The sequence below is a fragment of the Ochotona princeps genome, chromosome 22 (genome assembly GCF_030435755.1).
Source record: "Ochotona princeps isolate mOchPri1 chromosome 22, mOchPri1.hap1, whole genome shotgun sequence".
NCBI lineage: Eukaryota > Metazoa > Chordata > Mammalia > Lagomorpha > Ochotonidae > Ochotona > Ochotona princeps.
In genome coordinates this window covers 16,760,747-16,776,161 of record NC_080853.1, presented here as the reverse complement: position 1 = coordinate 16,776,161, position 15,415 = coordinate 16,760,747, and the positions used below count along the sequence as shown (strand labels likewise).

At 46.0% G+C, this 15,415-nt stretch overlaps 1 protein-coding gene and 1 non-coding gene across 2 annotated transcripts in view; one reads left to right on the top strand and one right to left on the bottom strand.

Annotated features, from left to right (window-relative positions):
• PHF20 (PHD finger protein 20) overlaps positions 1-15,415 on the top strand; it is an 89,220-nt gene that overhangs the window by 71,454 nt on the left and 2,351 nt on the right. Inside the window, exons 14-17 of the mRNA XM_058679765.1 lie at positions 4,962-5,061; positions 8,211-8,406; positions 9,750-10,143; positions 11,660-11,843. Coding sequence (XP_058535748.1) covers positions 4,962-5,061; positions 8,211-8,406; positions 9,750-10,143; positions 11,660-11,843 — 874 coding nt within the window. The remainder of the gene's footprint in view (positions 1-4,961; positions 5,062-8,210; positions 8,407-9,749; positions 10,144-11,659; positions 11,844-15,415) is intronic.
• On the bottom strand, positions 5,699-5,801 carry LOC118760229 (U6 spliceosomal RNA). Its single transcript, XR_004996665.1, has one exon. It is a non-coding gene; the product is annotated as a U6 spliceosomal RNA (small nuclear RNA).

The following is a 15,415-nucleotide window of genomic DNA, read 5'->3' as shown; positions in this document are numbered from 1 at the left end:
AGAGAATAACCCAGAGTCTTGGGACCCTGCACTTGTGTGGCACAACTGGAAGGAGCTTCTGGCTCCTGGCTGTGGGTTGGCTCAGCTCCAACCATTGTGGCCATTTGGGGATTGAATCAGTGGATGGAAGATCTTTGTATCTGTCTTACTTTCTCTGTAAATCTGATCTGCCTTTCCAATAAAAATAAATAAATATTTTTAAAAATATTTTTTATTTGACAAGTTTATTTATTTATTTATTCTTTTTTTATTTTGATAATCCTTACATAGTTGATTAGGGCACAAAGGGTCAAGAGTTACAGGAAAGTGGGTAAGACCATTGTTTCCAGATTTTTTTGTGTCTGTATATCTGGGGTAAGGAAGGAGATAAAGGGAGAAGCTCTACCTGACCTCACACCCCATCCCAGGGTCAGGGCCCAGCATGATATTCTAGTGGTTGGGGTCCTTGCCTTACATGCACCAGGATCCCATAAGGTGACGGTTCTAATCCAGGTGACCCCACTTCCCATCCAGCTTCCTGCTTATGGATGGGAAAGCAGTCGTGGAGGACCCAAAGACTTGGGATCCTGCACCCGTGTGAGAGACCTGCAAGAAGCTCTTAGTTCCTGGCTTTGGATTGGCTCAGCTCCAGCCATTGCGGCTGCTTGGGGAGTGAGTTGGTGGATGGAAGTTCTTTCTTTCTGTCTCTCCTCCTTTCTGTATATCTGATTTTCCAATAAAAATAAATAAATCTTTTAAAAAAACAGAGAGAAAAGAAATATAACAGTACTGTCTAAGCCAGCCAACCCACCCTTCCTACCAGTGTCCATACATGGGAGCCCACATGCTGACCGTTTCTCTCTCTTTCTGGTTCTCTGGCTCTTATTATTTCAGTTTAGGCAGTGTCTTTTTTTTTTTTTTCCAGCAGTCTTCATGATAACCTCTCTGGGATCTCCAGGGAACATGGATAGTCTTTTGGATTCCCTTAGTTCAGTGGTTTTCAATCCTTTTTCAGAATCAGTTAACTTTTCCATTGGAAGTCTTCATAGAAGCACAAAATCTGTTAACAAGTAAAAACAGGCTTTGAAAATTCAGTATGGGTAATGTTCATGTTTAAGGTCAGACATGTGGATGAGTTCTGAGAGGCAGAATGGTGATAGTGGTTGACTTGGAGTTCTTTGGGGACTCATTTCTTTTTCTTACACAACAATGAGACAAATCGATACCCATGACTGTTACCAAGGTGATTGCTCCTAAAGACCCAGCAGCTTAGTCCTGCTGATTCCTCAGAGATGGGAGGAAAGGCTTTTGCTGTAGGACACGAGCCTTGCAGGGCACAGTTGTGAGTAGGTGGACTCTTCTGCCTTAATAGATGCATTGACATGTGTATGGGTGTGCTTTTTTTTTCTCTTTTAAGATTTATTCGTTTTATGGGGGGAGGGATTGGGAATGGGTTGGGGGAATCCCAGAGCCTATGAAAGTGTGTCACAAAATGAAATAAAAAAAAATCATTTGTGTCTGGAAAAATAATTATTAATTTTAATTAGAAAGGCAGATTTAGAGAGAGAGAAGCAGAGACAGAAAGAGCTTTCATCTGCTGTTTCACTCACCAAATGACCACAATGGCCAGAGCTGAGCTGTCCTGAAGCCAGGAACCAGGAGTTTGTTTCAGGTCTCCCACACAGGTGCAGGGTCCCAAGGACTTGAGACACTTTCTGCTGCTTTCCCAGGCCACAGTCACTGAGCTGGGTGGGAAGTGGAGCCGCCAGCACACTAACTGGTACCCATAGGAGATGATGGTGCTTGTTAGGTGGATGGTTAGCCTATTGAGTCACTGTACACTGAGTCATTTTTTAGGTCCCATTTAAACACATGCACTTTTTTTTTACAACCTTTCAAGTTTTGAGGAAAACAGTTAGCACATTGTTACATAAAGTTGGTTTTCTTTTTTTTTTTTTTTTAGATTTTTTTAACTTTTATTGCAAAATCAGATATATAGACATATATAGAGAGAAGGAGAGACAGAAAGAAATACCTTCTGTCCAATGATTCACTCTCAAGTGACCACAATGGCCAGTGCTGTGCTGATCAGGAGCTAGGAGCTCCTCCAAGTCTCCCACGGGGGTGGGGTACAGGGTCCCAAGGCTTTGAGCTGTCCTCAACTCCTTTCCCAGGGCACAAGCAGGGAGCTGAATGGGAAGCAAGGCTGCTGGAATTAGAACCGGTGCCCATATGGGATCCTGGCATGTACAAGGCTAGGACTTCAGCCACTAGGCCACGGTGCCGGGCCCTAAAGTTGGTTTTCTAAAGGATATTGACAATCTTCATAAACACTACAACGGTTTTCTGGATGCATGCTGAATTCAGGGTCCTGATAGCTTGATTGGATTTGGCCCTCAGCTTTCCCTAGTAATTCTCAGTTGTGTGTAATGAAGTCCCTTCTTAATAAGACTGTTCCATGTTAATAGTGCATGACCCAATTTTGCTTCATGGTATTTTGTCTATTGGCTGCTTTATCAAGTGTTGAGAATAGGGGCCAGTGCTGCACTGGCATATCAGGCTAATAAGTCTCTGCCTACAGTGCTAGCATCCCACAGGTGCACTGGTTTTAGTCCCAGCTCCTTCACTTCCCATCCAACTCCCTGCTAATGTGTCTGGGAAAGTAGCTGAAGTTGGGCCAAATACTTAGACCCTTTTCACCCACTCCTGAGTGGAGTTCTGTGGTCTTGGTTATCCTTCTAGTCACATTAGCAGGTAGTTGAGTCAGAAGTAGAACAGGTATCAATATGGAATGCCAACATCACAAGCTTCACTGTGCCACAATAACAGACCCTGTATAATTTTTCCCTTTTTTGGAGGGAGGGAGAAGATTTAAAAATTTTATTTGAAATACAGAATTAAAGTCCGAGTTAGGGAGAGATAGATCTTCCAAATGCTGTTTCACTCCCCAAATGTTTACACTGTCCAGGCCGGGACTTATAACTGGTTTCGCAGGCAGCAGATTATCATGCTGTATTATAACACTAGCCCCTAAACTATCTGTAAAGGATTTATTTGTTTATTTGAAAGGCAGAATTAGAGTGTTCCTTCATTCACAGGGTTACTCCCCAAATGGCCACATCAGCTGGAGCAGGGTCAGACAGAAGCCAGGTGCCTAGAATTCCATCCAGATCTCCTGTATGGGCGGCAGGGGCCTCAGCCATTTTCTACTGCTATCCCCAGTACAATGATGAGGAATTGGACTGGAAGTGAGGCAGCTGGGAATCCAACTGGTGCTAATAAGGCACATCAACTTAACTTGATATGCCATGACACTGATCTCTGCTATTAAAAATTAAAAAAAAAAAAAAAAAATTATTTATTTTTGTTTAAAAGGCAGATTTACAGAAAGAGGGAGAGACAGAAAAATCTTCCATCTACTTGGTCATTCTTCAAATGGCTCCAATGGCAAGAGCTGAGCCGATCTAAAGCCAAGAGCCAGGAGCTTATTCCCAGTCTCCTATATGGGTGCAGGGTCCCAACACCTTGGGCCGTCCTCTGCTGCTTTCCCAGACCACAGGCAGGAAGCTGGGTGGGAAGTAGACAAGCCAGGACATGAACTGGATCCATATGGAAGGCCAGCATGTGGAGGTGGATGATTAACCAGTTGAAATATCACTCTGGCCTCTGCAGTTAAATTTTTAAAAATTGAATAGAATAGACCCACCTTAAAAATTCTGTCATTTTGATTTCTAACACTTCACTGTGTTTTAATTTGCTTTTGGTGAATTCTAATCCTCATGACAGACAAGTCATTGATGATACAGTTTTGTTCCTATTTGTTTCCTGTTTCTAACTGCTTTTTGTGGTCTTGCAAATTCTATTTTTCATCTTTGATTGGAGGAATCCATAACAGGTCCTAGCCGAGGCTGGCCTCTTAGCTCTGCTCCTGTTGGTTCTGCTGGAGTCAGCTTCTCCGGGACCTTCGGTCTACCAAGGGATGCAGTGTGGACGCTGGGGCCATCTGGTTCCAAGTGCTTGATAACTGTCTCATCTTAGAATTTGTACCCCCTTATAAAATTCCCTATTCCTTTCCAGGCTAACCTGTGTTTGGGAAGTTTAAGGTTAGAGCCTTGGCTCAGAAATGCTTTTAAAGTATCCTATTGTATGCTTGGGAAGCTGCCTTCTCTCTCCACTCTGTTCTCTTCCCTCCTGGTGTCTGTCTGCAGCTGTAGTCTCCTGGTGCTGCCCTTGTTGTCTGACTCCTCTTTTCCCTGCTCTTCCTCCTGTCCGTGCCTGTTCATCTTCGCAGTATCCCAGAAAGGTGGCGAGGGATGCCTGTGGGTGCAGTTAGAGTTATGGAGCTGTGATAGTAATAATAGTCTTTTTTTTAGCTGTGATAGCAATAATAGTCTTTTTTTTTCAATCTGACCCACCAAGTCCTCACCAGCAGCCCCTGTGGCAAGTAGGAATCCTGTTCCGTGTTGTCTGTGGGGAAACTGAAGGCCAGTGAAGAAAAGCTGAGCAGTCACCCCACCGATGTCTGAGCTGTAGCTTCATGTCAGCTTTGTGTTGTTTCAAGTTAGCTTTTCTCTAAGGATCAGAGAATTTTAACTCTGTTCCCAAAAAGGGGTCAGCAAAGTGAACACCTGTGGAAGCGGGAATGAAACAGTTGTTCTTGTGAGATCAGCACTGTTGAATAGATCTAAATCTTTTAGTATAATAGCCCCTGGCTGCATGTGGCTTCTGAGTATTTAACAATATTGCTAATATGACTGAGGAAATGAATATTAATGTGTTTAAGTGTCCAAACCCACGTGGGGCCAGCGTGCTACCATAATGGACAGTGCCCACGCACATGTGTGGCTCCAGCTCAGGTGTGCAGATGTAAAGCGTGCTCCTCCCTCCCCTCTCCTGCCTTCCTCTTCCCTGCAGGTGGGTCTTAGTCTTGGAGGAGGGATACCTTCTGAGTTTAACTTTTGTTGCTTCTTTAATTCTAACAGTGTGAAGAGTGCCAGTGCTGGCAGCATGGGGTCTGCATGGGATTACTGGAAGAAAATGTGCCTGAGAAATACACCTGTTATGTTTGCCAAGACCCTCCAGGTAGAGATTTCTGGAGTCAGGCATTTTCACAGTATGTAGCCTTTTTCGCAGCACAGCTGGCTGTGATGCACCCCTGAGTGTCTGTGGCCCTGAACCTCACTTCTTTGTCCTCAGCCGTGCTGGTGCCTGCTGTCTTGTCTAAACAGCAGGAGAGTATGGGTGAAGAGGGCTCGTCTGGTGCAATGCTTGGCCTTGAGCTAGGACTTTTTCTTAATTGCGATGAAAAGCAAAGATGTATGAGGTCCTTTTTCTAAACATAATTTTTAAAAATGTTTATTTGAATGAGTTAAAAGAAAGAGAGAGAAACCATCTGTTGGCTGCTTCATTCCTTCCAAAGGCCACAATGAATGGGGCTGCAGGAGGCCAAAACCAGGATCCAGTGGCTTCATCCATATCTTCCATGTGAGTGCTAAGGACTGAAGCACTTGGGCCATCTTTCCCTACTCTCCCAGGTGAATTAGCAGGGAGCTGAATTGGAAGTGGAGCAGCTGGGACTCAACTGGAACTCTTTAGGATCCTACAGTTGCAGACAGCAGCTTAAGCTGCTACACCACAATCCTGACCCCTCTTTTAATAAAATTTTCAGTGTACTTAACAGTTTTTTTTTTTTTTTCATAAAAAGCTCATAGAAAAAGTTAAAAATATGGAACACTTAGAGAATTTGTACCTCATCCTTGTGCAGAGGCCGTGCTTTTCTGTGCTGCTACTTTCCCATTTTCATGCACCTGCTGCTAGAGCAAGTTTTTTTTTCTTTTTCTTAAATCACAGAGATGACTGTGAATTCTGTCCTTCTCCTTTTGGGGCTGCAGGAGGGTTGGAAATTCCCTCCGTGTCTGTGTTGCCTGGCAGGGCCCTGTGCCCTTGGAGAATGTCAGAGGCATGGTAGCCCAGAGCTGTTGCCCTGTAAAGCAGGATTTAATTTCATAGCAGGAGGATTGATTAGTTTCATGGCTCCAGGGGCTGCCTTGCACGCTCCTTTCTAGAAGTGGTGGATAGATTGATGATTCCTGTCTTAGCTGTCAGTGGTGTGGCAGCTGCTGCCTTACAGCTGGATTATTTCTGAGAGCCTGTGCTTTTCCTCCTGTGGTCCTCTGAGGCAGACCTGGTTGGAACCCCTACTCCTATTTTTGGTTGTAAGGAAGGAATTAGTGGACAGTGGATACAAATGACTTCTCCTAACTCCCTAGACCACACTGGGATTAGAATGTTCTTGGAAGGTCACTTCATTGGAAAGTCAAATATACAGAGAGGAAGCTCTTCCATCCGATGATTTACTTCCCAGCGGCCACAATGGCTGGAGCTGAGCTGATCTGAAGCCAGGAGCTCGGAGCTTCTTCTGGGTCTCTCATGTGAGTGTAGGATCCAAGGCCTTGGGCCATCCTTGACTGCTTTCCCAGGCCACAGGCAGGGAGCTGGATGGGAAGCAGGGCTGCTTTGATTAAAACCTGTGCCCATATGGGATCCCAGCACATGCAAGGTGAGGACTTTACCCATTGGGCTACTGCACTGGGCCCGGAAGGTCACCTCATAATGTTGCTGTTCATGTAGGGGAGGATTGGCCAGCATAGTTCATTTGGCCCTGATAACTTCTGTGGTGACATTATGTCTCCTCGTACTAAGTTAGTGCATAGACAGAGAAGAAGAATCTGCCTCTGTTAGTCTCTGTATAAGAACACGGTCAGACCAGTAGAGAGGCAAATACACACAGGCCCGGAATGGCTCAATCGCTCCACCTGTTAATGGCAGATAAACAGTGAGAATCTGTCCTCCCCCCAACTTTGTCCTTTGAAAAGGTAGTGCTGCACCAGTACTTGCAGCAGCTCTCCCTGAGGCTTCCCCAAGGGTCCTAGTGGCACCTTTTAGAAATCTTGTTGATCTTTTCAGAGTATCCACTCTTTCTTCTTGGAAAGTCAGACACACCGTCTTTGTGTAGTCCTGTGCAGTCTCTGAATGTGTTCTGTAGCTATAATCATAGACTCCTCTTGACCTGAGCACTTCACATCTGTCACAGGATTTGTGCTTACAGATCATTGAATTCTGCAGGTAGCTAGGCTCAAAACTCCATCTCATGGATTGGTATAAAAAGTTGCTTAAGAATTGTTAGAATAAAGGTGTATCCCTGTGATGTGCATTAGCAAAGCCCAAATGAGCCTGGTGAACTTGGTGGAGATCAGCTTGATTATGTTGGGTTTTTTATAGATACTGTGAGCCACAGTCTGGTTAAAAGCTATTCTTTGGGCTCTTGGAGCAGGAGGTGGTGACAAGTCGCCTGTGCTATGTTTCTGGTCCTTCTTAAGAAGCCCTGTAACGAGCAAGACCTCTGTTGCCAACCAATCAGCCTGTCCCATGACAGGTGGGAGCAGGAGGTCCAGAGAAGGGAGGGGGCTGGTAGCTGCTGTATCTGGAGCTTCTTTTCATTCATTTGATAAATTAATTCAAGATGCAGTTTGCCAAACCTGTGGATATGATGATGAACAAGTTGGTTCTGATTCTTCTGGCTCTTAGTGGGATACAGGGGTCCAGAAATGAGCTCATTTATGTAAACAACCAGACTGTTAGCTCAAGAGGGGGAAGCCATCACGGCTGGAAGGCACTGTTCAGGTGCCCCTCACTTTGGGAGATAGCCAAGGGCTCTGGGGCTCGGGAGGGTATGGGGTGAGGAGCCAGTCCTGCAGACGCCTTGCAGAATAGTGCTCCAGATAGGAGGGTGCTGCTAGAGTGAAGATGCCAAGCCTGTAAGAGTTCATGTGTTCTGCAAAATGAAAGAAAGCCACTCTGGGTGGTAGACAAGGTCAGGAAGGAGCTGAGTTGTCTGGACTCCTTTAAGCCAGGCTAGGACTTGGTGTTTACTTCTGAGAGCAGTAGCAAGTTGTGGAAGCTTTAAAGTGAGGAAAGCAGTGAAATGATTTGCATTTAAAGACAGAATTCAGGTTTCCACTGCACTTCTTGTCAGTCCCAGGATATCAGAACTCCAACACCTAGCCTAGAGCCGAGCATATGGTTGGTGTTGGGTGAATGTACAGTGAATGGCTGAATTAGCAAAATGAGCACCCTGGTCTGTCCTTCTAGGGTTCGTGTGACAGTTGCGCAATGATATGGAATGGCCTGGGTTTCCTTCATGTTTAACCCTCTTATTGTTGCTCCTTTAGGTCAGAGGCCTGGATTCAAGTACTGGTATGACAAGGAGTGGCTGAGCAGGGGACACATGCATGGCCTGGCATTTCTAGAAGAAAACTACTCCCATCAGAATGCTAAGAAAATTGTGGCCACACACCAGCTTCTTGGCGATGTGCAGAGAGTGATTGAGGTTCTGCACGGCCTGCAGCTTAAGATGAGCATCTTACAGTAAGTGTGGTGCCTGTGGTTTGGGGGACCACCTATAGATGGAATAAATTTAAGAAATTATAAAACCACAAAAATCCATCATAAGTCTGATGAGGAGGATGATGCTATGACATGGAAGGTTAGGTTGATTGCATAGTTTATTTTTAAAAGCTCGTTGAGCTTTTAACTTTTAAAAAAAGTTTGTTTATTTGAGAGACAGACAGATGGCGCTCCCACTCCCATGTGCTGATTCACTTCCCAGATGCCTGCAATCCAAGGCTGAATTGAAGCCTGTTTTAGTCCGAGCTTCTCCACTTCCAATTCTGCTCCCTGCTGATGTTCCTGGGAAAGCAGCAGAAGTAAGTCTAGTTGCTTCTGTCTCTGCTCCTGCCTAGGAGATCCAGAAGAAGCTCCTGGCTCCTGGCTCCTGGCTTAGGTCTGGACCAGCCTGGGCCATTGTAGCCATTTGGGGAGTAAACCAGCAGGTGGAAGATTCTGCTCCCCGCTTTGTCTTTCATATATTCTAATATAAAGAAATACGTAAAAGCTAAGTACTAAAGCTAAAATTTCACAAAACCACCTACCCTTATTTAAAGTAGTACCCTCTGATGTTTTCTATTCTTTTCTTTCTTTTCAAACAATTGGTTATGATCCAGTGATTTAATTTAATGGTCTACTGTTGGATTGGAACTCAAGCAGTGAATAAGGTGGGAGACTGAAGCCTCACGCACAGTGTGTATGCACACATGTGGGCAGATGCAGCAGATTCCCAGTAGAGGCCGAGGCCCCAGAAAGGATAAGAATCCCTGCCTGACACATGTTTCTGTTAGGGAGAATGAAACTAGTAGAGCTTACAAGGGTTCTGGAAACTGCATTATTAATGGCTGTATATAGATGACAGTTGATACTACCCCACCCCATCACTGCTGCATGGCTGTCATGGGTGCCACTGCATGCCAGGATAATTGTGACTGTTAGTAAGTTAAGGCTCATTTTAGCGCACCACACTTGAAGAGCACTTTACCACCAATGGAATCCTTCCATTCACATGAATTCATGTTCCGTTTGTGACACTCAGCAGTTGGTAGCCGGGTGAGTGATGAGCCCAGTTCTAAGAGGAAGAAGGGACCGCTTGTCAGCAGCAAGCCTGGTCCTGGCCGCTGTGTTTGTGCCAGTGGGAGCTTGTCGGGAAGGTCTCACTGGAGCCTGGATACTGGCCTTTTCTTTTGCTTAGCACATGGTGGTGTGTGGCTGAATGACCCAGATGGGAGCTGTTGTCCCTGTTGGGAGAGTGTGTGGGGGCCGAGCCGCCCTGCCATGATATGGATTAGTGTAAAGCTTTTCCTGTCTGCTCTCCCAAACAGAAGCAGGGAGCACCCCGATCTGCAGCTGTGGTGTCAGCCCTGGAAGCAGCACTCAGGGGAGGGTCGAGTTCCCTCCACACACATCCACATCATGGACCCCAGGAGCAAGGAGGAGGACCCCAGCTACAGAACTTTGAACGGGGCAGTGGAGAAGCCCCCACCCCGATCTGTGGAGGAGTCCTATATCACCAGCGAGCATTGCTACCAGAAGCCCCGTGCCTACTACCCTGCTGTGGCGCAGAAGCTGGTGGTGGAGACACGGGGCTCTGCCCTGGACCATGCAGTCAACCCGCTGCATGAGAACGGCGACGACCCCCTCTCCCCACGTCTGGGCTGGCCTCTAGACCAAGACAGGAGCACGGGTGACAGTCACCCCAAACCCAGCTCCCCGAAGGTATGTGGCTCACTGTACTTGTCCTCCTTTGTGTTAGAGTGCTTGTCCTGGTAGGCTGAAAGTTCTATGGAAAATGCTTAGTCGTAAGTCTGTGTATCATGCATGTTTTTCCCATTAAATGAATGCAAAGTCAAGAAAGCTTACTTAACCTGATGATGATTGGTTCCAGAAATTACCCATGGAAACATGGCCGGTGGTGTGGGAGCAGAAAGATGGGAAGCAGCAAGAACAGTGCTGCCAGAAATTTCGGAAATGGAACCAGGGCATGGACACTCTGTTTTTTTTTGTGTGGTTTCCACCATGCGAATTCTTAGTACAGCTGTGTGACTACTCTCATTTTAGCCTTGCACCCTGTCATAGCAAAGGTCCATTTTATTGAAATATTTTCAGATTTCCTCTGATTTTTTTCTTCAAGTACCACTCTTGGGACTGTTGTTTATGTCACTCTCTTTTGCAGTCTCCTGCCACTCTTGTTGCCAGTGTGTTCATCTTGAGCCTTCTGTTATTGTGTGTTATTGTGCCCTCTGTGATTGTCCAAACAGGTGTGTCTGCCCTTGTCACCTCTAGTCTCACCCTTGCCCAATAAGGTGATGTCACCAGCATTAAGGGCAAGGCCCACCTCACATTGCCAAGAGGAAGCATCCTGGGCTGTAAGCTCCTCAGGGGTGGTGATAGTTCCAGATTCATGTGTGCCCCTCTGGTGAAGCAAGGCTGAGCAAGGTGATAAGGATTCTTTTCAAACAGACCCAGTTGAATCTGGGCTCAAGCCACTTGGTGATTCTGAGCAAGTTATTTCACCTCCCCAATGAGACCTGTAGAATGGGGCCAGTGGCGCTGCCCCTCAGTTTCTGGGGGCATGTTTGAGGAAAGCTCTTTACTTTAGCTCATGGCTTTGCACACAAGTACTAAGTCAGTACTGGCTGTGACCTGGTTTGATTCAAAATAAATGAATGAAATGTTGAGTTTCCAAATCCTAGAAGGGCTCATGGCCTGCGAATCAGGAGCATTTCCAGATCTCTGGTCCGTTGGTTCAGTGTTAGGAGATGGTGAGCCTAAGCAGGCCAGTGAGTTTCTGCCATTGCTGGTGGAGTGTCTGTAAGCCATGCTGTCTGTAGTCATCTGATCATGTTCCAATATTCTGAACCTTCAAAGTAGGTTTTACTACGTATTATTTTTCCTTTGAAGAACAGAGGCTTAGAGAAAGGAACTGGGCCAGGATCACAGGCCTCACTATCCCTTCTCTGGTCATATCCCAGGGCTCTGGAAACCGCTCTGTGAGGCCTGCTTGAAGCTGGGGTCAGGGGACCTCCCAAGCCCGAGTTCTGGGCTGCCCTGAAGGGTGAGATTGTTCCATCAGGCAAACTTCTGCCCAGTACCTATAGGAGACAGAGTAATCAGAGTGAGGGATTTGGAGTGTCCAGGCTGGTGGTTTCTCAGGTGGCTGCAAACACTGGCTGCTTAGAAGAGGGGCTGGAGGCCTCCTGCACTCAGTCACTCAATTCCTTTGCTTCCCCAGGTGAGAGACTGTATCTCCAAAAGTGTCCTCCCAGAAGAAACCCCTGCACGGAAGCTGCTGGACAGAGGCGGAGAGGGGCTGCTGAGCTCGCAGCACCAGTGGCAGTTTAACCTGCTGACCCACGTGGAATCTCTGCAGGATGAAGTCACACACAGGATGGACTCCATTGAGAAAGAGCTGGATGGTAGGCCCTTCCCTGGACCCCTATCCGCTGGCCTGCACTGAGCACCCCTCCCCTTAGTTGAGCTTTCTGAAACCCAATTTTTAAAAATTGTTTCCACATTATTGCTTTTTTTTGTTTGTTTCTGTGTCTTGGGTAAAAGGGGAGATTAAGGGAGAATCCCCACCCTGCCTCCCACTCATCCCAGGTCCTTGATGTGGGGCATGTTCCGAGGGCACTGCTCAAGTAGTTTTGATAGTTCAGTAGTTCTGAATTGGTGCCAGTCTCTCCATTCCAAGCACGATGAAATCTCTCCAGGATCCACTGACTGACATAGTTCACCTTAGAGTCTCCAAGGAATGAACTCTTGAGTTCATTTAAACACCATCAAGATTAACTGAGCATTTGTAGGTGTTTAGATGTAGTATTCTTTAAAAAAAATTTTTTTTTATTAAAAAAATAAAACCCTGTGCAGCAGTCACTTATCTTGGTGGTTTCAACATCTGTGTCTCATTCCTGGCTCTACTCTCAGCTTTCTTCTACTGTATACCCGTGAAACAGGAGGTAGAAGTTCAACTAGTTAGATCCCTGCCATCCACGTGGGAGACCTGGATGGAGTTCCTCGTTCTTGGCTTTGACCTGGTCCAGCTTTGTCATGACAAGTATTTGGGAACTAACCCAGCAGATAGGAGCTGTCTGTCTTCTTAACTTTCAAATAAATGGATAATAAATTTAGAAAACATAGAAAAGCTACCATGTTGACTAAGACATGTAAATAAAAGTAAGTCATTGTTCTAATATTAATGATTATTTAATAATTTTTAAAGCTATGTAAATAGTGCTTTAAAAGGCAAAGGAGGGCAGACACTGCAGAGTGGCTGCTTAGAACACCTACAACCCACACACGAGTACAGGTTCCAGTTCTGGGTCCCCTGCTTCCAGTCCAGCTTCCTACTGTTGTGCCTGGGAAGGCAGCATGTGATGGCCCAGGGCTCAGATGAAATGCCAGCGTCCTGGCTTCAGCCTGGCTCATCAGTGGCTGATTGTGAGCATTTGGAGAGTGAACCAGTGGATGGAACTGTATTTGTTCTCTCTCTGTTTCTGTCACTCTGCCTTGCAAATAAACAATAAAACTAAAATAAAAGACAAAGGAAAGTAGTGCCCATAAAAAGTGAAATATTTTAAGGGAAAAAAATGACAACTTAGTAAACAGATGAGCTGATGGAGTGTATTTGAAATGAAAATTGCCCTGGTGATCTTCTTTTTTTAAGATACAGTTCCGTAGGCTCTGGGATTTTCCTTTTTTTTTTTTTTTTTTTTTTTTTTAGTTTTTATTTGGATTTTATGGTACAATACTGTAGTCTGAGATTCCCCCCCTCCAATTCCCACCCCCTTTTTTTCTTTTTCTTTTTTTAAGATTTATTTATTTTCATTGGAAAGGCAAATTTACAGAGAGGAGAAACAGAAAGATCTTCCATCAGCTGGTTTATTCCCCAGATGGCCAGAACGGTCAGAATTGAACTGCTGTAAAGCCAGGAGCTTCTGCCCAGTCTCCCACACAGGAACAAGATCCCAAGACTTTAGGCCATCCTTTGCTGCTTTCCCAGACCATAAGAATGAGCTGAATTGGGGCCCGGCAGGGTGGCCTAGCGGCTAAAAGTCCTCGCCTTGAAAGCCCTGGGATCCCATATTGGTACCGGTTCTAATCCCGGCAGCTCCACTTCCCATCCAGCTCCCTGCTTGTGGCCTGGGAAGGCAGTTGAGGACGGCCCAATGCATTGAGACACTGCACCCGCGTGGGAGACCTGGAAGAGGTTCCAGGTTCCCGGCTTTGGATCGGTGCGCACCTGCCCGTTGCGGCTCACTTGGGGAGTGAAACATCGGACGGAAGATCTTCCTCTCTGTCTCTCCTCCTCTGTGTATATCTGGCTGTAATAAAATGATCTTTAAAAAAAAAAAAAAAAGAATGAGCCGAATCGAGTGGAGCACCCAGGACATGGGATCCCAGCACTTGCAAGGGGAGGATTAAGGCAATTGAACCAGTGTGCTGGGCCTGTGACCTCCTGTCCTGCCAGTGATTGTTATAAATGATTCCACTTCCTTAAGAGAGAAGCTTGGGATGCTGATGTGGCAGCCCAAGATACAGAGGAGCCATCCTGCTGGTCTGGGGTCCCCAGATGCTGCTGGCGTCCCACATCTCTGGCTCTGTTCTTCAGCCCAGCCAACCTCAAGGGACTGCTGTGTCTTAGGAGCATACCTGTAAACTGTTCTTCTGCACAGCTGAGGGCTTAGGCTCTTCTGGTCTGCATGTTCGTGCTTGCTCTCTGTCCCTGCCCCACCTCACCCCTCCCACTCCCCAGCCACTGTTGTATGGTAACCTCTGGGCGTAGTCATGAGCCATATCCTAGGTGGTTCATGAACCATATCCCGGGTGGTTCAGGTGATGTTACAAAAGGCCTCTCTAAGCACTCACTAACTCCTCCCCATTCAGATGGACCCATCAGCACTGCTTGCCTTTTCTCCATTTATTCCTGTGCCTGTTGTCTGTTGCTTCCCTTTGGTGTTTCCTATTTTTTTTTTAAAGCCTTGCTGATGTTTTGAAACTTCTCAGCTGTTGCTTAGAAGGCCACTAGTCTCTCTCACTTGACTTGAAGCTTTTAGTTTTGATTTTTCACATTTAGATACAAGAAGTCAGTCTTATTTTTCTTATTCCTTTGTGCTTAATCGTCAGTATTAAATGCTCAGAGGACAGCACGTAATACTCAGTCGTTCCCCCACCCTCCTCACCACTGTAACCCAGGGAGCAGATGAGGAAGGATGCCCTAAGGAGTAGCTTGCTAGGGACACAGGCTTTATAAGGGTAAAGAGAAAGGTGGGGTTTGATCTGATAGGGTGGTGGGTTGTGTGGTGGGTTGTAGGCTGCATGAGGAATGGACAGGGGCAAGGAAAGGCCTTCATCCTTCCTCATTCCGGAGTCCAGAAGGTTCTCAGTAAGGCTGAGGCATGGCTGCTGGTCAGCCAAGGTAAGCACATGCTCACCCGGAGGGACTGACTAGCATAAACGTGCAGGTTCCCAATGCCAGAGCTCCTGGGGAGAAATCCTGGCTTTCACCAGCAAGACAGGTTTCTAGATAGTGACCCAATTACAGTGAAGTGAGGATCTATAACGGGTTTATTTCCCAGAGGGAGAAAATAGTGCTCTGTGTCTCTGGTAGTTATATATTAATCAGGAGCTAACATGAAGCAAATCAGAATGTATGATAAAAAAAAAAATGAACCCTTGAAACGTTCCCTATAAATTTTCCTTGAGGTTGAAATACCATACTGTCTGATTTCCAACAAAAGTTCTGTGAAGAGTGGACAGTCACCCTGAGAGATAGGCTCTTCAAAGCCTTTTAGACTGTGTGGTTCAATACAGTAGTCACCAGTGAGTACTGTGTAGCTGTTTAATTTAATGGTGTAAAATTTAAGATTCACTACCTGAATTGCAGTACCCACATTTCAAGCGCTCAGTAACTGCATATGGCTCTATATTGGCCCACGTGGAACATTCTCATCATTGAGGACTGAAGCAGTCATTCTGTAGAGCAGGTATG